Source organism: Microtus pennsylvanicus, chromosome X, assembly GCF_037038515.1.
Source record: "Microtus pennsylvanicus isolate mMicPen1 chromosome X, mMicPen1.hap1, whole genome shotgun sequence".
Taxonomy (NCBI): Eukaryota; Metazoa; Chordata; class Mammalia; order Rodentia; family Cricetidae; genus Microtus; species Microtus pennsylvanicus.
Genome location: NC_134601.1, coordinates 20005244 through 20033002, shown reverse-complemented (window position 1 = coordinate 20033002; position 27759 = coordinate 20005244). Strand labels below are relative to the sequence as shown.

The window sequence follows — 27759 nt, the reverse complement described above, 5'->3', positions numbered from 1 at the left end:
ACAGGAGAAAGGCCAAGGCGTGGGTGGGCTTTGGGGCGGGACAGGGCGGGAAGTAGGCGGAGCGTGGGTACTGCTCCACCCAGTCCTTCTGGCTCTTAGCCTGCGGGGTTGGGGCTGGCGCAGCTCTGGTTCCTTTCCTCCTCTGCCGCCTGCGCTGCCTCCGCCGCCTCCGCCCGCGTCCGCCTGCCTCCGCCTCAGTCTCCCTCGCCTCCGAACAGGCCGCGGTTACCGGTTTGCGATTCCCGGGCTTAAACTCTACAGCTCCAGTGTCCCGGTGTCGGTGCTCCTGCGAGATGACGCTCAAGTCGAGCGAAGGCGAGGGTGGGAATAGCATGCGCACCGCGCTCTCGGACCTCTACCTGGAACACTTGCTACAGAAACGCAACCGACCTGAGGTTAGCTGGACCTCTGGGGTCCTCGGGGTTCGGGTTGGGTCTCGGCTCCAGGCCTTTCCATCTACTTCTGGATTTGTCCTATCCGTAGCCTTGTTCCTAGGTGATCTGCCCCGGAGGACCTGATCTTGAGTGTCCTGTTCCCAGGGTGAAGGCCTCCGCTTTGGGCCGAGTTCATACTGAGATCTGGGTGTGGTGAATAGTTGTCTGGGGCAGCCCTCCTAGGTGAAAAATCCCAATAGGCTGACTAGGACCAAATGCTTACTGAGGTCAAAGAAAACTTGCTCATGGATGGTAACAGAAAGACTTTAAGAAGAAAAATGAAAGACTTTAAGGAACACATCCAAGAGAAGATCTACCTGGTTGGTTGTTGATCATTTGTGTTCAGTCTCACAGACATTGTGAAAGCCAACTTCGTGCTCTAAAGAACTCACCCTGTGTTCCTTTACATTTCATTTCAGCAGGTCCCCTTGTACTTCGTTGTAAATTAGTGTAGCCTTCATATTCCAGTGTTAAACAGTAAATAACTACTAATCTGCAGAGTCAGAGGCCCCCAGAAGAGGCTATGGATTATATTAGATGTAGCATGTCTTCCTCAAATTCAGTAGGTTATAGTGTGAACCCTGCTTACTTCTCCTCCTTTACCCTGCTCCCTCTACTTTCTAGTCCCTTCTGGGAGATTTATTGAGTTGCTTACGATACAGCAAAGCCGGATTTGTGACAAGCAGGTACAATTGTTAAACAACATACATTACTTAAACAAAATGTTCAAAGATAATACTAGGTGAAACTGAGAAAAATATTTTTGGTTGTGATTCTAGTCTTTAACGGCTGAGCCATTTCTCCAGCTCAGAAACTGGAAAAAATAAAACCAAAAAGCTTTGCAGGAATGGTACCTTGAGCAAAAAACCCTCTTATGTGTTTTGATCACCTTTTTTTTTTTTTAGATGAAGGGAAAAAAAGGAAAAGTGAAGAATTGGTAAGAAAAAAATGTGTTTATGACAATTGTATTCTGGTTCCCCAATTCTTTGTTTTCTTTTCCTAACCTCTGGTGTCATTTACCCTCCCCCAGCCAGTTTTGGAAGTACGGTTATTTAATCTTGCCTTTTCTATGTTCCACACCCACGGTCCTCTTTTAGTAACCCTGACAGAGCAGTTCACTGCTTAGGGGAAGAACCTGTGCACCAATTAAATGTCAGGAAATTTTATCTTTCCTGCTGACAAGTAGGAAGACATTTTGCTGTTTGTTTGTTGTTTAAGGCCTCACACTGTAGTTCAGGCTAGCTTGTAACTTTATTTATTGTCCTGACAGGCCTTGAACTCCTGGCAATTCTGCCTCAGTTTCCAGAGTGATGGAATTATAGGCATGAGCCAACAAGTCAGACTTCAGGACATTTTTAATTGTCACAACTAAATGTATTTAACCTTTTACAGCAATGAATTAGCAGACCCCCAAATGTCATGACTACTGAAAGAAACATCTGTTCCTGATGTTCTAGTTCAGTGTCTTATCAAAGAGCAAAGAGCAGAACTTATGTGGTAAAACGCTAATCTACTTAAGCCTCTGTGTCCACAATAAAACCAGATTCCTATCTGTAAGGTATCTAAGTCTTACCGGTTTTAAAAATTAAAGTCATCAATATCCTGGAAGTGAAGGACAGGAAAGGAAGAAAACCGACAGATCATACTAAGTAGTGAGAAAATTGGGGTAAATACTAAATAATTTTTAAATGACATTTTATTTTCTAGTATACATTCTCTGAAAACACAGACTTTGAATGGAAATATCCCATTCTCAAATGAGACAACCAGACCCAAGAAGGTGCTCTTTCTTTGGTAGAATGATAATCAGGAGTAGATTCACTGACCGTGCTGCTCCCTTCTGACTCAGCCAAGACTTGCTTTCTGCTATTGTACATGGAATGTGTGGCATTGAACCTTGGTGTTTTCTTTATAGGCTATTCCATTTTGCCTGGAGTACTGTTTGGCCCGTACATCCTGTATTCTACAAAATGCAGGCTTCAGCAATGCTGGGCTCTCTGCAGTGTTTCACAGCCCCCTACACCTCCTTCAGAGGAAACATCTGTAGCACAGTTCAAAGGGCAGAGACAGTTTCTCAAAGGAAGTTGAAATAAAAAAAATAGATGAAAATAACTTGGCAGGGGTGGGGGCAGGGGTAATGGGGGTGAATAGAGGAGGGACAAATATAGTTGACTTTCTCATTTGAAGTAATTGGCTTCAGAACAAGTGGCAGTGAACTAGTGAGCACAGGAATGAACAAACATTTGTTCAGTCTACTGTTAGGCCCTCTGCCAACTGCTTCCACATGGAGAACTTAGAATGCCCAGTCCAAGGAGATGAGTGACCCTAAATACAGAAGAAGAGCGTAGGAGAACCTTAACACCACCTGCCAGTCTTGTGTAGATGCCTGGCTGAGCCCATCTGATGTCCACAAGTACCCACTATTCACATGGACATAACTGTTTCACTTTGTGAGGGGAAAACTACAATAAAAAAGCTAGAGAAGCCATGAAACTAACAATTCCCTAAGGAAGTATAGAGCTTAGAACTATTTAACTATAAATGAAAAGAACTGGAGACAAGAATCAGGATTTTTCTGGCAGGTATTGTCTTAAAATCATACATTAACTAGAGCTTTGTTTCTCAGGCACTAAATACATATATCAATCCAAAGGCCACATGTTTAAAGGTCCTTGGCTGATTTGCTTATCTGTCCAGTGCACTCTGGACATCTGCACAGACTTCTTCCACTGAAATAAAACAGGAAACACAAGCAGCTCCATTCCACCTAAAACACTGAACTGTATTTCCAAATACTTGGCCCTTGGTTTCTGCATAGCCATTAGACCAGTGTTGAGATTATGTATAAAACAACATTCATCAAACCATTTCTTTGTTTTTATTATTTGTTTATTTGGTTTTCTTTTAAGATAAGGCCTTACTATGTAGCTTTAGCTGGCCTGGAACTCACTATGTAGACCAGGATAGCCTCAAACTCAAAACAGATCTGCCTGACTCTGCCTTCAGAGTGCTGGGTTTTAAATCATACCTTTAATCCTACCATGCCTGGCAGTTTTTGTTGTTTGTTCTGTTTTATTTTTTAAATATCATCTCACTGTATAGCCTAGGCAGATTTCAAACTCTTGGCAGCCCTCCTGTCTCAGACTCCTCATTTTACAGTTGAAGAAACAGAAGTGCAAGAAGGTCAAGAATCCAAAGTTACCCAGCAGTTAGTAAAAGAGCCAGAAACCTAATTCAGACAGTACGTTTTTCTGTTAAGTCATGTGTTCTAGGTTTTTAAGTTCTACTTAATATATTATTTTGCTAAATTATTTTATTTTGTTTATTTATTCATGTATTTTTTTTCAAGGCAGGGTTTCTTTGTATAGCCCTGTAGACAAGGCTGGCCTCGAACTCACAGAGATCTGCTTGCTTCTGTTTAAGTGCTACAATTAAAGGATAAATCTAAATTATTTTCTTAAAATAATTTATACACATAGTTCATAATTTGCAAGGTGTGGTGAGTAAAGTCAGCTCATGAAAGCAATTTCCTTCTCACTCCATCTTGTAGCCAACCACTTTCTCCCTTTCTCGAAATAATCACTGTGCCTTCCAAAGATTATTTGTATGTTTCTAAGTAAATGTGAATACACTAATTTTTTCACTGTTTGTGGTGAAGGTAGCATAATTATCTTCACGTTGTTTTATTTTTGACGTAAACAGTTTCAAAATTACCTCTAAGCCCCCTTGTCAGGGTTACATGGTGTCTTCCCACACAATGACTATACTGCCACTGGATTGTTGTTGTAGAGTACCTCGGATTTGTGTAAAGTTCTGTGTTGCTAAGTTAATTTTCAAACTACAACCCTTTCAATAGTGTTACAACATAAATGCCATATGACCATGTCATGTGAGTTTTGGACATTTTAGCTGCAAAACAAGGCAGTTTCTCTTTCTCAACACTTTCCTCATCTGAGGTTACCCATACCCAGTAAATGAAACTATTTCAGTTCTCATTGTCCTTTCCATTACTAAAGGAAGCAGTAAGTTGACAGTTTTTGAAGAGCATACCCATGTTATAAGTCATAACGTCTCACAAGTTTCTAGGCAAGACCTCCTTGCCCCTCATCTTTCCACCCTTTTCCCTCTGTGCATGGGCGAGCCGCTGAACTTATTTCAGTGGTGTATACATTCTCACATAAGACTTCTTTCTCCCAGAAAAATGAATGGCAAGATACGCTTTTCACAGTTCTATTTATTGAGAAGACCTTCCACATCTCCCAGTGTCCTTGAGGGCTACCCCTGGGTGTGGCTAGTATATAGCTGCTCATCATTTTAAGCTTGTATCCACATACCAAACTCATACTAGTTCTTCCTCCTCTGACTTGCTGTGTTGGTTTTGATTTAATATTTTAGGTACAAACATTTGTAGAATAAGAAAGGTAAAATATCTTCAAATTACTCTCAAGTAATTGAAACTTTAAATTGTATGACATTAAAAAAACAATGCTACAAGACCTATACAGGATTGAGTCCATCAGTATTTCTTTGTGTATATATTGGACCCTCCTTGTGGGTCTATTGGCGGTTAATGATTACTGAATGGGTGGTATAATCATTAGTAAGCTGCTCTCATCTGTTCTTATGCAAATAACTAATGAAATTCAGAGGAGAGATACCCCAATAATATTTTCCCAGTTTATGTGCCTACCTGCAGGTACAAGAGTTCCAGTTCCGTACCTAATGGCTTGCCTTTTTACGATTTTTTACACTTTGTCTCTCTCTGTGTGTTATATGTATACATGCATACAATTGTGTGCAACCATGCACTAACACAGAAGCCAGATGTCTTGCCATAGCACTTTTTTTTTATCATACTTTCTCTAGACAGGCTCTCTCACTGAACCTAGAGCTATACTGGTGGCCAGTAAGCCATGCCGGTACTCATCTTTACCCCAGACAGAGCTGGGATTATAGATGGCCTTGCTGGGCTTTTTATGTGGGTGTTGAGAATTTATACTCAGGTATTCTTACTTGGACAGCAAGCACTTTTACCTACTGAGCCATCTCCCCAGCTCCCTTTTCATTCTCCCACTCTTTTAAAGTATTTATTTATAGTTTATGGGTGTTTTCAGCTGTGTATAAGTTTATACACCACCTTTGTGCCTGGTGCCCACAGAGGCCAGAAGAGGGTATCAGATGCTCTTGAACTGGAGTTACAGGTGGTTGTGAGCCACTATGTAGGTGCTGGGAACCAAACTCAAGTCCTCTGCAAGAGCAACAAGTGCTTTTAACCACTGAGCTCTCTCTCTCTCTCTCTAGTCCCCCCTTTTACTCCCTTAATGCTATTCTTCACCAATATTGTATTTGGAAAAATTTAAACTTACTGAAAAGATGAAAAAATTATCATTATGGCTTCTATAATTGACATATTGCTTTATTTGCCTTAACACATATATCTACCTAGAACCACCCATCTATCCACTTTTTTTTTTTTTTGCATTTGAAGGCAAGGTGCAGATGTCAGGATATTTCACCCCAAAGAACTTCAGTATTTGTTCATGGTGTTTTTGTTTTGGTTTTTTTGTTTGTTTGTTTTTTAGTTTTCCAAGACAGTTTTTCTGTGTAAAGTCCTAGGACTCTGATTTGTAGACCAGGCCGGTCTACAAAAAGAGATCCACCTGCCTTTGCCTCTGACTCCCAAGTGCTGGGATTAAAGGTGTGCGACGCCACTGCCTAGCTTGTTTATGGTTACTTTTTAAGGTAAATTTTAAATACAGTAAAATGCAAAAATCTTGAGTATACTATTATACACTGTATCATGGCATCAAATATTACCAGCATTCTAATTCTCTTATGCCAGTCCTTTCCCTTCAAGACAACTACTGTCTTAATTATTTACAATAGTTTTGTTTATTCTAAAATCTTACATACATTTTATCATATTGTACATATTCTTTTTAATAAGACTTCCTTTATTCAACAGGTTTCTGAGTTCATCTCTTTTATTTTGTAGTTTGACTTCTTGTATTCATGAACAACTGGCTTATGTGTTTTCCTGTGTGTCAACAACTGTGTTGTTTCCTTTTGGGTGGACTATTGGGAACACAAACCTGCTATGTACATCTGCATACAAGTTCCTATGTGGACAGATTTTTTTTTATCTTGAATTAACTCCTAAGAGTAGGATTGCTAGACCATAGAGTAAGTGGGTGTTTATGTTTGGCCCTTTGCAATTTCTGTACTATTTTGCATCTCAAGAGACAGTTGTAAGCTGTCATGAGGGTGTTGAGAATTGAACCACTTAAGTGGTTAAGTGCTCTTAACCACTGAGTTTTCTAATCCCTCAGAATATTTTTAATAAAAAAATCATTCCTTTATCTTAAAGAACTGGGTTTTCAAAGCTTTTTAGTTTCTAATTACAGATAATTGACTGTCCATGGGCCTTTGCTGTTTTACCCACTAATCTGTTTTCATTTGGCAGGCTCCATTGAATCAGTTGAATGTCGCCACTGAGGACATGTACACCAATGGGTCTACTGTTTCAGGTAGCCCTGCCCATGCTAAAGGGCAAGAGGCAAGGAAAGTGCGTCTCATACAGTTTGAGAAGATCACAGAGGAGCCCATGGTAATTTCTTCTCCTATTGTCAGTCATCATTTATTCTCTACTAGTAAAATCATTGGGCCATAAAACTGCCAATGGCCACTCATGGAATTGTACAATCTGCCAGCTTCACTGTTTTTTGTCCCCATCTCAAGTTTCTTTCAAAGCAAGCAAGCTTCCTGCTTTTTCTACTTGAGAACTGACCCTGATATAAATGTAAATGGTGTTCTCTGCAATTTTTTCTTTAGATGCTTTAAAGATTATCCTCAGAAAGGGCTTAAAACAAAGCTTACTGTTCCATTGCCTTTATTCCAGGGAATTACTTTGAAGCTGAATGAAAAACAGTCATGTACTGTGGCCAGAATTCTCCATGGTGGCATGATTCATAGACAAGGTACTCTGGCAGGGAGGAGGGATCCTAAGTCTAGTTTTATTCTGGGATTAATTATTTACTCTCTATTCAGTGGTGTGGGACATGAAGTTTATAATCCTCAAAACTGATATCATTTTTGTGAAAGTGCCAAGAGATTCTTTGAGTTAATAACTCTTTAAGGTGGGCATGGTGGCATATACCTTTAATCCCAGTACTCAGGAAGCAGAGACAGGTGGATCTCTAAGTTCAAGACAGGCTTGTTCTACAAAGTGAGTTCCAGGACAGCCAGAGTTACACAGAAAAAAAAAAACTTGTCTTAAAAAATATATACCCAAACTGACTCTTAGAAAATTGCATGGTAAGATCTTAGTATAAACTACCCAGTACCACCATCTCTTCCTCTGTACATTCTTTTTTTTTCCTTTGGTATTTCAAGACAGGGTTTCTCTATGTAGCCCTGGTTGTCCTAATGACTCTGTAGACTAGTACTGCTGTCTGGGGGACCAGCCTCCAGCAGCACAGACAGGGCTTTGACAGGAATCCATGGAGTCAGCAAGTCTAAACTTTCTGTCTGAGGGACGTTAGGGAAAAAGACACTCACAAACTCTCTTGATGGTTTTATTCTTTCTTCTTCTTTATTTTCTCTCTTTATTCTCTCCCTTTATTCTGTCTCTCTCATCTCATGTTGTTTTATAGCCTTTATACCCCAACATTTTCCAGGCAATACAAGAGTCAAAACAGTTTCTCAAGTGAATGAATATAGGTAAAAAACATGTTTTTATCTCCTTCATATGATTCAGCATTTTATGTATTACAGGCAAAAACCAATTTATCCCAAGAACCCACATACATTCATATCCAAGCAACTTGTTATAGATTAACCATGTGGCCAGCAAGGTCTTTTACTGTCAGGCTGCATTTTGCAGTTACAAAGAAAGGGCCAATTACTTTATTACTTATCTTTAAAAGTAATCTTATAAGGAATCTTAAAGTAATCACAAACCTAAACTTTTATATATGAAAAAGAATCATTCAGCTCTACTTTAAATCTTTAGTGTACATATCCATTCATTAGTAGTTTTTTATATCAGGAGATTGAGGGCATACATGGGTATAAGGAATTAGTCATCACCTTTGGTCATCAACCAAACCTTACAATACGTCAGCCAGTAATAATTGGGCTGCTTTGTTCTTATTCCCTGACTTTAAAGAGTTCTGTATTCAACTAAGTGCCTTTCTAAAACTTTAGATTGTCTTCTTGGGTTTTCCCCTCAAAGTTATTTAACAAAAATATCTTAGTCTAACTTCATTATTTTCAAAGCTTTGTTTCAGCTGTGATGCACTCCGAGACCTGTGAACACATCTCCCAACATTAAGGTTAAGAGAATTTAAGCTAGCTGGGCTACTGGGACTCAGTTGTTAGTCATTAACTTGAGCTACAATCCATGCAGCTCCTTAGGTGAGACTCACAGACCCTGGCTGTGAAACATATCCTTGTATTTATTTTTATTCACCAAAACTCTGTATAAGCTATCATTGTTATTATCAAATTAGACAGTACATCTTGGGGAGGGGTCATCTTGATAATCCACAGGTAAAAATGCCCAGTAGAACGGGATGTTTCTGAGAGATATTACTATATTATAGGCTGTGGAGATCTCCCCACGTCCACTCACACCATGCTAGATACCAGAGAAAGAGAACCACAGCAAACATGGAAAGGCAGAGCAGAAGCAAAAGACATTCCAGGGTCTGAAGTCCGGTGGCCTTGCTTAAACAAGATTGGCCCATCAGGGGATTCCCTTCTGTTGGGCTGACACCTGGAACTTCAATTGTAACTCGCTGCTCCTCTGGCGTGGCCAACAGCAGGCCAGGCTGGCCTTGAACTCAGAAATCCATCTGCTTCTGCCTCCCGAGTGCTGAGATTAAAGGCGTGCACTATCACCACGCAGCCCTCTGCACTTCTTATATATTGTTTTATAATGATATTTTCCCATTTAGTTAATAAGTGATTCATTACTATATATACCCATTACATATGACTGATATGTAACAGTAAACAAAGCTGTTTCTCTACCTTCCTGGAGCTTGGATTTTCTCATTTATTATAAAATAATAATTTTATTTATTTTATAAACAGCTTAAATGGGGAAACCAAAATTAAGTAATTATAATTAACTATTGTATTTCCTTAATGTTAGAGTGCCAGCAATTTTCAGATGCATCATTTACTAAAATATATTTTAGGGAGCAATGAAAGAACAGAATAATAAGTTAAAATATAGCATGTTTTTGCAGCTGCAGATAGCCTGTACGGTACTAGAAATTATGCCCAATATTTGGGTATGGCTAATCCAATGAGTCTCCTACATCATTAATTCCTACCCTTTTATGTTTTAATATGTTTTTTTTGTTTTTTTTTTGTTGTTGTTGTTTTTGTTTTGTTTTTAGTTTTTTGAGACAGGGTTTCTCTGTAGCTTTGGAGCCTGTCCTGGTACTTGCTCTGTAGACCAGGCTGGTCTTAAACTCACAAGGATCCACCTGTCTCTGCTTCCCTAGTGCTGGGATTAAAGGCATACACCACCACTGTCTGGCCCTTATTATATTTTTTGTTTGTTCTTTTTTTTTTAATTCAAGGTAACATGACATGAATTTGGTAACCAGCCTTCACATAGAATTTTAACATCGAATAACTATTTAAAAGCACATTGGAAGGCTGGAGAGATGGCTCAGTGGTAAAGAGCTTTGTCTGCTCTTCCAGAAGTCCTGAGTTCAATTCCCAGCAACCACATGGTGGCTCACAACCATCTGCAGTGAGATTTGGTGCCCTCTTCTGGCCTGCAGGGATACACACAGGCAGAATGCTGTATATATAATAAATAAATAATTTAAATAAAATAAAAACACATTGGAGGTTTAGTTTAACAATAACAAAGAAACATTGAACCTAGGGGCTGGAGATGGCTCAGTGGGTAGGAACACTGACTGTTCTCCCATGGGACCAGGGTTCAGTTCCCAGCACCTACATAGCAGCTAACAACTATTACTCCAGTTCCAGGGGATCTGACATCCTCACATAGACATATAGGCAAAACACCAATGTACATGAAATATAAATAAAATTTAAAAAAAGAAACATTGAACTCACTGGCTAATAGTCTCCTGGAGTTGGCAGCTGTTCTAATTCCAGGAATTCAAAGATGAGATGCTTTTATGGAGCTCTTGGATGACTGATATCAGGAAGGACAAGGCAGTATTGAACTGTTCTAGATGGATTCTGATCCATATTTGTTTATCTCTCTTAGTTAAATATTTCTAATAACTGAGTTTTATTTATTTTCTAAAATACCCTAGATTGTGATTCCTTTTGTGTGGTATTCTTGAGCTATACTGACAGCTATTGTTTGAATTTTTACTCTTTTGTACATTGAGGTTTTTGTTTGTTTAATGGCAGGCTCTCTTCACGTGGGGGATGAGATCCTAGAAATCAATGGCACAAATGTGACTAATCACTCAGTAGACCAGCTGCAGAAGGCAATGGTGCGTATTTTCTGTACTAGATAAAGACTGTCTTCTGTATTCATGAAGGGTTAATGGGCACTGGTGTCTATATCTCATTTCTCTGCAAAAGCATGGCTACCTTATTGAGAGGGCTGTTATCACTTCTGATCTTCTGTCCAAGAAATGATGTTTCTCTGCTTTAATTTAGTAAAACTGCAGAGCAGGGCCAATAACTGAACATCAGTCTCATAAAATGACAAGAATGTCGTGCTGGGCATCTAGAGATTGTGGTGTACTGTATTCTTGCTCTGGCTTTGAGCAGGTGGGTTAGCTTCATTCAGTCTGTATTCTCAGAATCTTTTCTGTGCAGTATTGTGCGTGGTGTTTGGGCTGCCTCTCCTGTTTGCTCTTCCTGACATTTTGCCATCTTCTTCATTTTGTCTTGTGCTTCAACAAGCTGATTTTAATGTATATATCAGTTGTGCTTCAGTGGATTCAGCAAGAAGTTAGAAAAGGTGTTTATGTCCCTATTCTTACTTGCCAAACCTGCTCCTGTAGGTACCAGTTTCACACAGGTGTGGACATCCTCAAAAGATCCAGCAAGAGAGAGAGTTCTTCCTGAGGATATGCATACCTGTATGAATACATCTTTCCTGAAACTCTCTAAACTTCCTTTTTGAATATGCTACCTAATTATTCCTGGATTCTCCAGTAATATCATAGTTAGTAACAAGAGTGATGCCAGAAAAATTGACTCTTCAAGTGGGTCTTTCATACTGGCTGCTTGTAAATGAGCATATGCTAAGAAGATGGTACACTAGAAAAGAGCTGATCATTCTAGAGAAATCTAATTCTTATTAGAAAAACATAAGCTAATATGAAACCATAGAAAATAAACAAAAAACTGTTGGCCAACAAGTTTTTGAAAATATGCTTAATTCCTATAGCACAATTCATTCTAGGCAGGCTTGGAGTCAGTGGTCCAATGCAGTAGAAATATATGGTATATACATACTATGGAATACTTACTGTTCTGTCTTATACAAGAAGGAAATCTCATTATTTGTTACAACATGGGTGAACCAGGAGGACATTGTATAAACAAGCCAGACACAGAAAGATAGACATCACATAAACTAATATATATGTAGAATCCAGAAAGGCACACCTGTAGAAGTAGAGAGTGGAAGGTCTTGATCAGGGACTAGGGATGGGTGGGGATCATGGAGCAACAAAAGCTATAAAATTCCACATAAATAAGATGAATGCATTTAAAATAACTCCCTAGTACAGCATGGTTACTATAATAATTATGAATTATATTTTTAAAAATACTGAGAGTAGATCTCAAGTATTCTCACAACAAAAATAAGTAGCGAGGCAATACATATGTTAATTAACTGTTTATCCATTATACAATGTATACATAATTTGAAAACATTTGTGTGGGATAGTTACGTGTATTTTTATTATTCAACTTGCAAGAATAAGAGAGGGCTGATGAGAAGCCAAGGACAATGGCACTGGGTTTTGATCCTACTTCATGTTCTGGCTTTGTGGGAGCCTAGCTAGTTTGGATGCTCACCTTCCTAGACCTGGATGGAGGGGGGAGGACCTTGGACTTTCCACAGGGCAGGGAACCCTGACTGCTCTTTGGACTGGAGAGGGAGGGGGAGAGGAGTGGGGGGAAGGGGAGAGAAGTGGGAAGAGGCAGAAATTTTTTTTCAATAAAAAAAGAAAAAAAAACAAAGTAAAAAGATAATCTAAATAATCAGAGAAACTATTGTTAATATTTGGTCAGAAAACTTGTATTTAGAACATGTAAAGTACAAATAAAATCTATACCAAGGGGGGAAAAAAAGAGGATGATCATCTATACTTATGGTAACAAAATTACAAAATCATTGAGCTGGGTGCAATAGCTCATGCCTATAATAACAGTTCTTAGGAGGTCAAAGCAGACTATCACTTGATTTCCAGGCTAGCCTGGGCCATATAGTGAATTCCCGGCTGTATTCCAGAATGATACCTGGCTCAAAACAAGCAAACAAAACCAAACTGAATAATTTTTTTAAAAAAATAACAAGTTAAACTTGTATCTACTTGTAGTTAGTTGTGTTACCACTTGGGAGCCTGACGCACAAGTGTTGTGGGGTATTTGTACCCTGTGTGGAAATGTATTGCTGTGTTTGGCATAATAAAAAGCTAGGCAGGACTTCTGGGCAGAGAGAGAACAATGGGAAAAAGAAGGCAGAGTCACCAGCTATATGTAGAGCAAGCAGTATGGGCAGTATGGAGAAATGAGGTAACAAGCCACATGGCAGAACGTAGATTAAAATAAATGGATTAATTTAATTCACAAGAACTAGTGGAACAAGCCTAAGTTAAGGCCTAGATTTCATAATTAATACTAAGTCTCCATGTCATTATTTATTTGTGAGCTGGCAATCCAAAGGGAAAACCTGAGTACACGGAAGGATCATTGTTGTGGAATATTTCCACTGTGTGACGATGTGTCACTGTTATTGGTTTAATAATGAGCTAAAAGGCCAGTAGCTAGGCAGGAGAGAATAGGCGGGACTTCCAGGAAGATCGAGGAACTTGGGGTGAATCTAGGTGTTTCAGAGACGCCAGTGAGAGACGTTGAAGAGGTCAGACATATGGTACAGAGGAGAGGTAACGAAGCCATATGGCAGAATGTAGATCACTAAAAACAGGTTAATTAAGTCATAAGAGCTCGTTGGAAAAAAAGCCTAAGGCCAAACTTTCATAATTAATAATAAGTCTCTGTGTCATTATTTGCGGGCTGGCAGTCCTGATGAAAACATAATACTACAGGTCATAGTTTTAAGGAAAGCCTCAGCTATATAGAAAAACCAAAACCAAAACAAAATTACATATGTGTGCATCATGTTTGTGTGTGACTATAATATTTGAATCTTTGCATTGGGGTAGAAAAAAGTATGGGTATATTTGTGATCATTTTAGGAAGTTCAAGGAATCTTTTGGGGACCAAGAGCAGAAAAGGAGAAAGTCATGAGGCTTTGCTTTATTATTTTTGTCTTTGGTTATGCTGGCATAGGGAGCATATGACATTCTCAGGGTTCAGGAGGTAGTATCTGACCAAAGCTCAAACTATAAAGATGGTTCTATAGTGGAAACTCATGTCACCCAAGTTAGTTTTCTTTACAGTCTCATTTTTCTTTTTTCCTTAAATAGAAGGAAACCAAAGGAATGATCTCATTAAAAGTAATTCCTAATCAGCAGAGTCGTCTTCCTGCACTACAGGTATGTAATACAATTTTCTCTGTTGTGCTGTTTTGTGTTCTTTGAGATTTTATTAAAAGTGACACAATTCTATAACTAAGTTCTGAGTCTCTTACAGGTGTTTATCTGCTTGGTGTAGAATCCTATTATGCATTCTCTCAACTAAAATATAAGAGCTCATCTCTTTTTCTTCTTTCTTTTCTTTTCTTTCTTATTTCTGTATGCGTGTCCATTTCTGTCCAAGTGCACATGTGTGGATGGCAGAGGACAACCTTGGGTGTTATTCCTCAGGTGTCATTCATCTTTGTCTATATGTAGGGGGTGTCCTTTGAGTGTGTATGTGCGTGAATACATGTGTGTGTATGAGTGTGGAGGCTAGAGGTTGATATGAAATGTGTTTTCTTTACCTCATTTCACCTTTATTTTTTTGAAGCAGTGTCTCTCAGGGAACCAGAAATTTACTAATTTGGATAGAATGGTTGGCCAATGGGCTTCAGGTATTCACATGTCTCTTCCCTAACCGTCTTCCCCTAGTACTGGAATTACAGGGAGCACATCATCATGCCTGGCCTTTTGAGTGGACTCTGGGAATCTAAACTTAGGTCCTCATGGTTATGTGGTAGGCACTTTATCAACTGAGATATCTCACTAGTTTCCCTTTTTTTGAGACAAAGTTCCACTGAACCCCATCCTAGTCTGAATCTCAACAATTAGATTAGGTTGGTTGGCTAGTGAGCCTCAGGGATCCTCTGTCTCTGCCTTCCCAGCTCTGGTATGACACTAAGCTTAATTTTTTAATGTGAGTTCTGAGGATCAAACTGAGTTCCCTCATCCTTGGAAGGTAAGCACTATATCAACTCAACACTCAGCACTTTATTCCTTTTTCTTTGAGGAAGAAGACAATGATGGAGGTGATAGGAACAGGTTATTAGTAGTTGAGGAATAGATGGGACAGGACCTTGGAAAATGGATGTGCAAAAGGTTTGGTTTTTAAAAATATCTCAGGTTGGAGAGATGGTCGAGGACCTGAGTTTGGTTCATAGTACCCACATCAGGTACCTCACAGTAGTCTGTCTATAACTCTAGCTCTAGGGGATCAGATCTTCTGGTCTCCACAGGCAACTGCACATATGTACACATAAGTAAAAACAAATAAAAATAAATAAAATATCAAACCTGAAATTTCTATCATAGGTTACCTGTAGTATGATAGTATAGTCTTAAACTTTTAAATTGAAGTTTTGTTGTTTATGTACATACATATAACAAAGTGAATAGATCATAAGTATAAAACTTGTATGTATTCATAAACTGAGCACATAAATTGAGCCAATTCAAAAGTCAGAATATTGTAGATGGAAGTTTCTGTCCTGCACAGTCCTGCAGCCATTCAGTCACAGCAAAACACACAGAGGCTTATATTAATTATAAACTGTTCTGCCTCTTAGCTCAGCCATATTATTTAAGTAGTTCTTACAACTTAAATTAACCCATAATTCTTGTCTGTGTTAGCCACGTGGCTTGGTACCTTTTATCAGTGAGGCTTTCTCATCTCGCTTTCTCTGCTTCTGGATGACAGCTGCAATCTGAGCCTTTCCTCTTCTTAGAATTCTTCTAGTCTGTTCATCCTGCCTATACTTCCTGCCTCTGTACTGGCCAATCAGCATTTTATTAAACCAATAAAAGTGACAAATCTTTACAGGGTACAGGAGCATTGTCCCACAGCAGAATATGTCTAGCATCTATGACACCTTATTACCACAACCCTGACTTATAACATAAGAGAAGAATTTTACTTCATTTTGAAATTTATATAAATTGAACTATATTGCAGGAATTCTTTTGAATGCCATTGCATTTATTCAGAATTGTTAAATTAATCATCCAGGTTACTTGTAGCAATAGATGATTCAGTTTCTCTGATTCATTGTATAAATGTACTGCAGTTACTCATCCATTCTGATACTGCTGAACTTTTAGGTTTCCAGCTTTTTTTGCTATGAACTTTGTTGAATGTGTGCTTTATACCTTTACTTTGGGGGATAGAATTGATGGGTTTTAAGGCACAGGTATGTTTTAATTTTAGAAGATATTGCCCAGCAGTCTTTGAAAGTAGTTGTTCCATTTTATATTCTCAAATATACTTGTATGACACTTCTGTTTCTTCCATATTTTTCACCAAAATTTAGAATTGTCTGGTTTTGTTTGTTTGGCCATTATCTGGGTGCATATTATGTCATAATTCTCATTGTATTTCTCTGATAATTGGGAAATGCTTCCTTTACTATTTATATGTTTTTTGCCACTTAAATATACTTGTTTGGTAAAGCTTGAATTTTTTCTTACCAAATTGTAGGAGTCCCTCATATTTTCTGAAGTGAAGAGTCCTTTGTCATGTGTATCTCAAATATGCTCCTTTTTAATTTTCTTCATGGTACCATTAATGACTAAAGAAGATTCTAATTGACTAATGAAATCAAAATTGCTACCTTTTTCCCTCATATAATCAGCACTTTATGTTTGTTTAATTTTCTTTTTGCTTACAAGGTCAAAAGGACACTCTTCTATATTTTTTTCTAAACCCATGTAGAATTAAATTGATTTTTGTGTAGGTTATTGTAAAGTAAGAGGTAAAGGTTTCAATTTTTCCATATGGATATCAGTAGACTCAATACTATTAATTGAAGTAAACATCCTGTTCATATGATATATGCCCCATCACTTTTATCGTAAGTCATATATGTAGGCATATTTTGTGTAGTTGGTCTATGTATTTATCACTGCATTAAATCTCCATATCATTTTGGAGAAAGGAGATGTCTTTATAAAATCCCAGTAGAAGTGATGATGGTGTAATATTTCTTTATTTCTTAGTATAGAAGAGAAATCTTTTAGTATTTCGTTGTAAAGTATGTTGACTGTAGGTTTTTTAGTTTATTTTTATTATTTTAATTATGTGTCTGTGTGTATGTGCATATGAGTGCAGGAGCTTATAGAGGCCAAGTATCAAGATTTCCCTGGAGCTGGTTGTGAGCCACCTAATATGGGTGCTGGGAGTCACACTCAGGTCCTCTGGAAGAGCAGTACTTGCCATCTTAACCATCCCTCCAGCCCCGAGCTATAAGGTTTTTGAAGGTATTCATTAGATTCAAGGAGCTACCTTCTGGTTTCTTTCTTTGTGTGTTACTAGTGACAAGATCATATGATTTTTCTCCATTTTATGTTAATGTCACAAACTTTGTGTTGCTGAATGAGATCCTGTTTGATTGTGACTTCATATCCTTATAATAAATTGCTGTGTTTGATGTACTATTTCATTTTGGATTTTTATATTCTTGATCCTCAGAGAAACTAGAAGATTTTTGTTAGATTTGGGTATTATGGTTATGAGTTTGGAGGCTTAAAATTCCCTGCTATTTGTATTTTGGTAAGAATAACTTATTTCTTAAGCTGTTTCAAAATTTGACCAGAGAAGAACCATAGGATCTTGTCAAATGTATTGATGTGAAATTGTTCATAAGATTACATTTTGAGTGTGTGTATACATATACACATGTATGTAGAGTTGTGTGTACTCTCAGAGACAGTGGAGGACGTTGGGTATTCTTTGCCGCTCAGTGACTTATTCCCTTGAGATAGGGTCTCTCACAATTTCAGTTAGGCTGAATGGCCAGCAAGTTTCTGAGATTCACCTATGTGCCACCATCTGTGGGCAGTCATGCTTGATTATCACAATATCCTATTAAAACCTTTTAAATATCTTTAAGATCTTTACTAGTAAATTGGTTTTTGCTTTGGTTTTTTTAAAACAGAGTCTTACAATGTAGCTCTGGCTGTCCTGGAACTCACTATGTAGACTAAGCTGGTCTTGAACTCAGAGTCCACCTGCTAGAATTAAAGGAGTGGGCCATTATATGTGGCTTTTTTTACTAGTAAACTGTAACCTTCCTGTTCTTAATTTCATTAATCTTTTCAAAGAGCCAGTTGACCCTTTTAGGTTTTCTCAATGGTGTTTTCTATTTAAATTCTTTCTGCTCATTATTTCTTTCATTATTTGTTTGAGCTTTATTTATGCTCCGTAATGTTATTACCACAGATAACCATTGTCCAAGTTTGCTTTCTGTTCTATAACAGAACATTCTGACTTAAAGCAACTTGGGAGGAAAGGGTTTATTTCAGCTTACATTTCCGGGTCACAATGTATCCAGCTAGGGTTGAAACTCAAAGCTGGAATCTGAGGCTGGAACACAGAGGAATGCTATTTACTAGCTTGCTCTCTTGATTGCTCTCTCCTAGCTTTCTTACACTAGCCCTCTTGCCCATATGATGATGCTGGGATGATGCTGCCCATAATGGTCTGGCTCCTCCCATATCAAGTCATCAGTCAACACAATTTGTAACAGACATGGCCACAGGCCACTCTGAAGCTATTCTTCAATTGAGGTTCCCTCTTCCCAGATTACTCTAGGTTATGTCAAGTTGATTATTAAAAACTAACCAAGAAAATCAGTATTAAATTCTAATATAAATTCTTCTAGTCACTTTTTTCTATGACTTTTTTTTTAATTTTTGACCATTCTGGGTGTTATTTTATTTAATAATGTTCTTATTTCATATAGTCAGCAGGATTGCCAAGGACATTAGATATTCTAAAAGTTGAGTTTTTGTGTGGTAATATACTCAGCAGATACTTAACCATTTATCATGAATAAGTAAGTATGTCTTAGGAAATTAAATTGTTTCTAATACTTCACTCTTTTTTTTTAAATTTATTATGTATACAACATTCTGCCTCCATCTATGCCCACACACCAGAGAAGGGCGCCAGATCTCATTACAGATGGTTGTGAGCCACCATGTGGTTGCTGGGAATTGAACTCAGGACCTCTGGAAGAGCAGACAGTGCTCTTAACCACTGAGCCATCTCTCCAGCCCCTAATACTTCACTCTTAAAAATAATGCTGTGATACACATGCTTATCTACATAATCATTACGAGCAGCTCGTTTTATGTAAGATAAATGAATAGTAATCAAGGTAGGGCAAAAATGTCAACGTTTGAAGATGATAAACACATTTATATTGCTAGACTGTCCTCTAGAAAAGGGTTTATCAACTTTACCATATTCATAAGAGTATCTTGTCAAGGGAACAGATCCATTTCAGATGGATGGTAGCAGATCTGTACTCTGAGATGGACAACTGAGATTCAATAGCTGGCATTTCATGGAAGATACTTTCTTATTAAAAGAATCAGTTTGGGTTCTTTTCCAAACACAACAGTAAGTAGTTAGGAACATCCAAGCTGCACATGTTTGAGTCTCTGCTACTATTCTTGCCTCATTCCTGCTCATTTCCCATTTCCTTACAGTAGGACTTTTTATGTATATGCTCTCTAGCCACTGGTGTTTTTCCTGAGGTACTCTTTGCCTTCTTTTACAGATGTTCATGAGAGCACAGTTCGACTATGATCCCAAAAAGGACAATCTTATCCCTTGTAAGGAGGCAGGACTGAAGTTTATTACTGGGGACATTATCCAGATTATCAACAAAGATGACAGCAACTGGTGGCAGGGGCGGGTGGAAGGCTCTTCCAAGGAGTCTGCAGGATTGATCCCTTCTCCTGAGCTGCAGGAATGGTGAGCTACGTTTGTGCTGGTGGAAAGCCCCTGCTGTAACTAATTGCTTAGCTTCAGAAATCTGTTTTGTGTATATTTTTCATTTTTCCTAAACATATGTCCTAGTTTGCTTTATGTAATGGATAAGGAATGGTTCACAGGAGTTGATATGGTTCATTTTATGGCCATTTATTGCAGGCAAAGGAACTAGTTATAGAGCCCTCCCCCTGCTTCCTGCATACCTTCAACCACTCAGTACTGTTTTTAAGAAAACTTCTAAAACCGGCACATTTTAAGTATGTGTCCTTTATACAGATTCTTGTCCTCCAGTCAGATTGCTCACTTAGTGCAAGGCTGCCCCACATGACCATTAGAGTGGTAGAAAAATCCATATCCACTGCATGTGGAAAATAGCATTACAACCTCAAAGATTATTAGTTCAGACCTAATTATTTCTTTTTTTTGAGATTATACTATAATTACGTAATTTTTCCCTTTCTTTTCTTCCTTCCAAACCTCTCATATATCCCTCTTTATACTTTTTGAAATTCATGGCCTCTTTTTCACACACACACACACACACACACACACACACATTCCTAAATACATGAGTACAACCTATCCAGTTATCTATCCAATACCAAAAGGGTCAGCTCTGCAAACGTACTATAGACCTTTAGTTTTAAGCCAGAATTCTATTGATCCCATTTCCAGTGATGATGAATAGCACCAAAACACGGGATGTGTTTTGTAGAAATAAATTTTAATGTTAGAGCAACAGAGGAAATACAGTGCAGACCTTGAAAATATTAGTCAAAGCCTTGAGTATGCTGTCTGTGTCTTCTGGGCCATTTTCAGAGCTAACACCTGGTAATGAGCATTGGAAGATCAGGAAAGGCAGATAACTTGAGAAAGACCCAGGAGGACACAAGGTGAAGCTGTGGCTCATGACTTATTAATGAGGCATGAATCAAGTTAGTAGGCTGTAACAGGTATGTTTTTTTTAAAGTGAGGATCAGGTATCATAGCTCAGGCCTGTAATTCAGAATGCTCAAAGCTGAGGCAGGTTCAGTGCCACCTGGGCTACAAAGACCCTGTCTCAAAACGAAAGATAATGCATAGAAACATCAGCATAAATTACACAGTGATAGGTGGTATTCTTACTAAAGTTATTGCTTTAGCCATGTATGTGGTTATATATGCATACCTGTACTTCATTTATAGATTAGAGTTGTTGTATATTTCTTATGGTGAAGTGAGTGTCAGACTGATTTTCCAGCTCTCAACTCAAAGGTGGAAGAATAGGCTGCAATAAGAGGGGGAGGGATTATTTTTTTTCCACTGCCAAGTACCTGGGTGACCACATAAAACTGCGGAGAAGAAAGGAAAAGAAGTGGGTGAGGCCATCTCTGCCTGAAAAACGTTACAGAGTCAAAGAAGTAGGTCAGCCTCAAAACTTAACTACAGAAAAGAAGGTAGGTATTCTAATCTGTCACATACTTTTATACTGAGGATCTACTGAGCTTTGGTCATTTGGTCACAGGAGAGTGGCAAGTGTGGCTCAATCTGCTCCAAATGAAGCTCCAAGCTGCAGTCCCTTTGGGAAGAAGAAGAAGTATAAAGACAAGTATCTGGCTAAGCACAGTTCAAGTAAGTTTTCTGTGGCTCCTTCCTCCAAGGTCCCAGTAGCATGAATGTTTCTCCACCTCTTTAACCAGAAGTAAAAAGGTGAGGATGCAGTATGTAATGGAATGTTTAGTATATAGAAAGTATTCCATTTCTTTTGGTTTTCCCTTACACATTTCATCTTCGCAAACTCACTGCAGTCAGAAAGACAATCCCAATGCCTATTCTGGAAGGCTAGTAGTCTGTCCACTTTCTGCTTTGTTTTATTATCTATCATACTTCCTTATCACATAGAAATATCCAACATCCTTCCCAGCAAACACCCCTAATTTCATGCATGGTCTCTCTCCCTTTATTTTGTTTTCTTTTTTGGAGCCAAGGCCTCAGTCCTGCACCACCACCCTCAACTGTATCTCCTTGCTGGATCAGGTGTTAGCTCCTTAACCCCAGCCAGTGCTTTACCACTCCACCTCTGAAAATTAATATGGTTTGATTTTCTTTGTCTCTAGTTTTTGACCAGTTGGATGTTGTTTCCTATGAGGAAGTTGTCCGACTCCCTGCATTCAAGAGGAAGACCCTGGTGCTGATCGGTATCTTTTCACAGCTTTGCTAATTCAAGAGCACAATTCTGTCCTTATTTCCAATCCTGTATTATGTGTCCACCCTTCTTCAAGAAAGGCAGTGAGGAAAAAATGAAGTGTTGTCTTTTGGATACTTCATGTATTATAAAGAAGTTTCTGGATCTTACAAGTAATTTATTTGGATCCAATTCTCATTACAAATTTTTCTACTTAGCATCTAATTCTTTTAGATTAGGTTTGCTACATTTGTCCACCTATTTGGTTGGCTTACAAAATAAACAAAAAACTACACAGTAGCTGGGTCCTCTGTGGAAATAGCAATTATGTTCTACATCTTAACTTTTGAGCCTTAGAAAGACTTCTCCTCATGCAAATAGATACTAAGGAATTGAAGCTACAAGGTGGCCTCAAATCTTCTTGATGGCTCTAAGGACTGTTGTAACATCAAACTATTTTCATCTTGTAGCCACTCTGAGCACTGGGATATAGAAATCCATCTCCCATTCCCTGTATTGTTCCCACAAATGTTTTTGGATGAAAGTGATGGAAGGTTTTCTTTATCCTCACACAGGAGCCAGTGGGGTAGGTCGCAGCCATATTAAGAATGCTCTGCTCAGCCAGAATCCAGAGAAGTTTGTATACCCTGTCCCATGTAAGTATTTCTCAGGTGCCTTACAGGGGAACATTATGCCTAAGAGACAGGCAGCAATATCATATTACTGAATTTAGCATCAGTATTCTTCTGAAATGTCTTATGGTCCTGATTTTTTAAATGTTTAATAATGAGCACTGAAATTTTAGGGAATGGGGAGATAAGTTCTTGGAAAGTGTGAGGTCCTGATTCCAGTCTTTGGAATCCACATGGAAAAGCCTGGCATGGTAGCATGTACTTTGAACCCATGGAAGTGGAGACAGAAGATCTGTAGCTTTCTTGACTGTGCTCAAAGCCAATGAGAAGACCCTATCTTAAAAAGAAAAGAGGTGTACAGCTCCTGAGAAATGTTGCCCAACATCTCCTTTATATATGAACATATGCACCAAAACACACACACACACACAAAAACCCCTAAAAATTTAGAAACATAAACATGTACTTATGAGCAGGCTGGGGAGAGGACTGCTAACCCTAACAACATGAATCAGATTCCTAGATCCCACATGGTAGGAGAGAACTGGCTCCTACAGGTTGTCCTCTAACTTTCATATGCACATCATGGCATCTCTCTATCTCTCTCTCCCACACACACACCAGTGTGTACTTATAATTGCTTGAAATAACAAAATAACTTGTTTTCTTCTCTTATTCCATATAACAGTACCTGTAGTAAACAACATTTTTTTAAAAATTATTGCCGGGCAGTGGTGGCACACACCTTTAATTCCAACTCTCAGGAAGCAGAGGCAGGCGGATCTCTGTGAGTTCATTCAAGGCCAGCCTGGTCTACAGAGCAACTTGAAAGACAAGTTCCAAAGCTACACAGAGAAACCCTGACTGGAAAAAAAAATTGTTGACAGAGGTTTCTGTCCCACCAGGTCCCACTCTGTTTAGTCCCAAGTAAATACACAGAGGCCTACATTAATTATAAACTGATTGACCTATTAGCTTGGGCTTCATATTAACTCTTAACTTATATTAGCCCATAATTCTTGTCTATGTTAGCCACGTGGCTTGGTACTTTTTTCAGCATGGCAGTCACATCTTGTTTGCTCTGTGTTTGGCTTCCTCTGTGTCTGGATGATGACTGTAGATTGAGCTTTCCTCTTCCCAGAATTCTTGTTGCCCCGCCTCTGCTTCCTGCCTGGTCACCCCACCTATACTTCCTACCTGACTACTGGCCAGTCAGCATTTATTTAAAACACAAGTGACAGGGTACAGACCAATGTCCCATGGCACAAAATTAAGACTGCGAGTGGGGGCTGGAGAGATGGCTCAGCGGTTAAGAGCCCTGCCTGCTCTTCCAAAGGTCCTGAGTTCAATTCCCAGCTACCACATGGTGGCTCACAACCATCTGTAATGTGTTCTAGTTCCCTCTTGAGGAAGAGACATGGTCAGACAAGTTCAAGAGACCTGCCATATACAGGCTGCCCCCCTCATGCATGGTAGAATGTGCCTTAAATCTCAGCACTGGGGAGGCAGAGGCAGGTGTATCTCTAAGTTCAAGGCCACCCTGGTCTAGGACATGAGTTTCAGGACAGCCAGAGGTACACAGAGAAACCTCTCTTGAAAAACTAAAAAGAAAAAATACTAAGCAAGAACTTTTACGTGTATTACTTTATAAATGATTTCTCAGTGCCCTCTACTGTCTACCTAATTTATCTGTTCTTTCCTTCCACCATATGTGGTTCCCGGAGTTGAACTCAGGTCATAAGCTTTCTGTGGCAAGTGCTTTTACCTACTGAGAAATTGCCAGCCCTAACATTTTAACAAAATGTTTAAATCAAACCAATGTGTTCTTCTTTCCATGTCATAAAAAAGAAACAGGGCTGGAGAGATAGCTCTGTGACTGAGTGCTTGCTGTTCTTGCAGAAGACCAGAGTTTGCTTCCCAGAACCCAACATTAGGCATTTTACAACCACCTGTACCTGCAGATCTAAGGTACAGATTTAAGGCGTTCAGTTCATCCCACAGCGCCAGTTCTGCTTGCCAAAAGTGGCCCACTAGGCACTCACATTCCACGCGCCCGGCTCCATGCCAGTGAGCCGGGCTTCTTACCCATTTAAAGTTTGAGAATAGGTTGAGATCGTTTCGGCCCCAAGACCTCTAATCATTCGCTTTACTGGATAAAACTGTTCTGCAAGAGCACCAGCTATCCTGAGGGAAACTTCAGAGGGAACCAGCTACTAGATGGTTCGATTAGTCTTTCGCCCCTATACCCAGGTCGGACGACCGATTTGCACATCAGGACCGCTACGGACCTCCACCAGAGTTTCCTCTGGCTTCGCCCTGCCCAGGCATAGTTCACCATATGCCTTATTCTGGCCTTCATGGGCATAACATACATGTGCACACACACATATAAACTCTTTTTCTAAAGAAACCAGATTTCCATAAATTCTCTACCACAGCCTGTAGATTTATATTAAGTTTTAGCTTTCCTTTCTAAGTTTCAGTATTCCTGGGTTTGTTGGCTTTATGTGGGAAGAATGATGTAAATATTCTGCATGGGGCTGTCTCTTGAATTTTAAATATATTCTGGGTGGAAGGATTTTCTGGTCTGTACTGCGTCCTAACATCAGCCCTTCAGGAGTTCATGGGAAGAACATCTCTCTATTATATTATCTGCCCCAAACATGGGTAGGGTTTCCATACAGACACTTTGGGCCAAGCCATTAAGAGATGGCAAGGATCAAGAGAGTCCTTGTACACAGATACAACACGGCCACCAAGGAAGAATGAAGAAGATGGAAAGGAATATCACTTCATCTCAACAGAGGAAATGACAAGGAACATCTCTGCCAACGAGTTCTTGGAGTTTGGCAGCTATCAGGGCAACATGTTTGGCACTAAATTCGAAACAGTGCACCAGATTCATAAGCAGGACAAGATTGCCATCCTTGACATTGAGCCCCAGGTGGGTAGGCACACAAAGGCAAGAACAGTGGGTTCGCCCATATAATGGGGGGAGGGGTGATGAAAAGTAGAGCTCCTGGAAACTTGGAAGTTCAGGTTTGCTTCCTAAATTTTTAATGGAGCCAGCCTGATGCAAGAACAGTAGTAACTGGAAACAATGCCAAGTGGTATTGGGGATTGGTAATGCTTTATTAGAAGGAATACACTTTATCAGACAGCTGGGTTTGTTGTTTCTTTTTTTCCTTCATTTCCTAGACCCTGAAGATTGTTCGGACAGCTGAGCTTTCACCTTTCATTGTGTTCATCGAACCTACTGATCAGGGCACTCAGGTGGGAAATGGGTCATGCAAGGTGGGTGGAGGTTTACTCCTTCTAGATCATGGTTAGCTGTTTCCTCCAAGGTTAAGACAAAAGGGCATGCATGCTTCATTCAAGAGATAGTAATTAAACAAGTCACGCCGTCATTGTCCTAGATAATACAGATGTTATAACTAAGATGGACAGTTGAGTAAATCTTGAATCGGATGAGACTCACGACAGAGCAGAGGGAGCTATGAACCACCATGGGGTACAGTATGGCTACAAAGGGAAAGGAGTCTGCAAGAGTGGCTGTTTGCTTTCCTCTATAGCATGTCATTCATTGCATTTTAAATTTTTTTGCCTATATTTTATAAGTGTGGCAGTTCACTTTGTTTTACTGTAAGAGATTATTTTCTTGCTATTGAGAGTTACAATTCCACCATTTGAGGAGGGATAAAAGGAGGATCAAGAGTCCAGGGCCTTAGTTAAGTTACATAACAAGCTCAAGGCCAGTCTGGACTACCAAGAGTTTGAGGCCAGCCTGGGCTAGAGTTCAAAGTCAGAACATATATATTGAGACTGTCACACGAACAAAACAGCTGTTTGTGTTGCTTGTGTATGAATTTTCTGGCTGTCCTTAGTTCTTGTTTCCACTGGGTTAGTGGTTTCTTATCATTCAATCCTTTCTAATTCTGTACTTGGGTATTTCACTCTGATGTTAAAAGTATCCCCACCACCACTACCATGGCATGTATTTCTCTATACATTTTTACTAACGCTAAACATTGGAGCTAGAAGCCTATTGTCAATAATCTTTGTCCTTATCCTAGGATTACAACTCAGTAGTTGTTAAAAACGGCTTTTCTATGTACAAAGGGAAGAGGCTTAAGTGGATGGTGCTAATGAAGCCTATGCTAGGTTGCTACTGGCCTTTCAGAGGGCTCTATTTATAATTAGGATTAATTTGGGATCCTTTAGTACAGTGGTTCTCAACCTGTGGGCCACAACACCTTTGGCAAACACTGTATCAATGAAAATAATTTGATGTTTAGAGGTCACAACATAAAGAACTGTTTTAGCCAGGTGGTGGTGGTGCATGCCTTTAATCCCAGTTTGGGAGGCAGAGGCAGGTGGATCTTGGTTGGCCTAGTCTACAGAGCAAGTTCCAGGATAGCAAGGACTGTTACACAGAGAAACGGTGTCTTGAAAAACAGACAAACAAAAAAAAAGGGAAAATAATAGTAGATAGGGAACCAGTTAATATAATCAGTACCTGATCAAAACCTTCCCTTGGCTGCTATGAATTGGGGCTGCTGCTTCAGCTATGGCTCTCTTCTTTGCAGACTGAAGCCCTGCAGCAGCTGCAGAAGGACTCTGAGGCCATCCGTAGTCAATATTCTCACTACTTTGACCTCTCTTTGGTGAATAATGGTGTTGATGAAACTCTTAAGAAATTGCAAGAAGCCTTTGACCAGGCTTGCAGTTCTCCACAGTGGGTACCTGTCTCCTGGGTTTACTAAGCTTACAGAATTGGAGAACCTGTTCCAGCCTCTCCCCAGCATTTGGAATGCCACCCCTCGCTTAAATCAAACAGGGCTGCTTCATCTTCTAGCTATCTGCAACTATGCGAAGTATATCGGTAGGGCTTAAGTCTTCTCACTCAGGCTACTAAAGGGCTGAAGTTTGATTTTCCTACTACCTAGATTTCAAAATGATCTCTGGAAATTGGCAGTGAGTACTATCCAATGCAACTGCTGCACAAACAAAGCAACCGTCCTCATCCCTCTGATGCCTGAGCTTCTTTTACTCTGGATTAAGTATACTCTGAAACTTTCTAAAATGCCAAAAATCTAAAGCTGCTCTAGAGAAACCCTCCAAAGCAATAAAAAAATCTCTGCTATGTTAA

General features: G+C 39.3%; 1 protein-coding gene across 1 annotated transcript; it reads left to right on the top strand.

Moving 5' to 3' along the window:
• The first annotated feature begins 21 nt into the window (after nucleotides 1-21).
• On the top strand, nucleotides 22-27759 carry Mpp1 (MAGUK p55 scaffold protein 1). The gene is made up of 12 exons (XM_075958448.1): nucleotides 22-395; nucleotides 6898-7041; nucleotides 7333-7411; nucleotides 10845-10930; nucleotides 14111-14179; nucleotides 19600-19796; nucleotides 21319-21425; nucleotides 21911-21991; nucleotides 22554-22634; nucleotides 25352-25554; nucleotides 25809-25883; nucleotides 27197-27759. Exons 1-12 carry the CDS (start codon nucleotides 294-296, stop codon nucleotides 27371-27373), a joined length of 1401 nt encoding a protein of 466 aa, XP_075814563.1. The 5' UTR covers nucleotides 22-293; the 3' UTR covers nucleotides 27374-27759.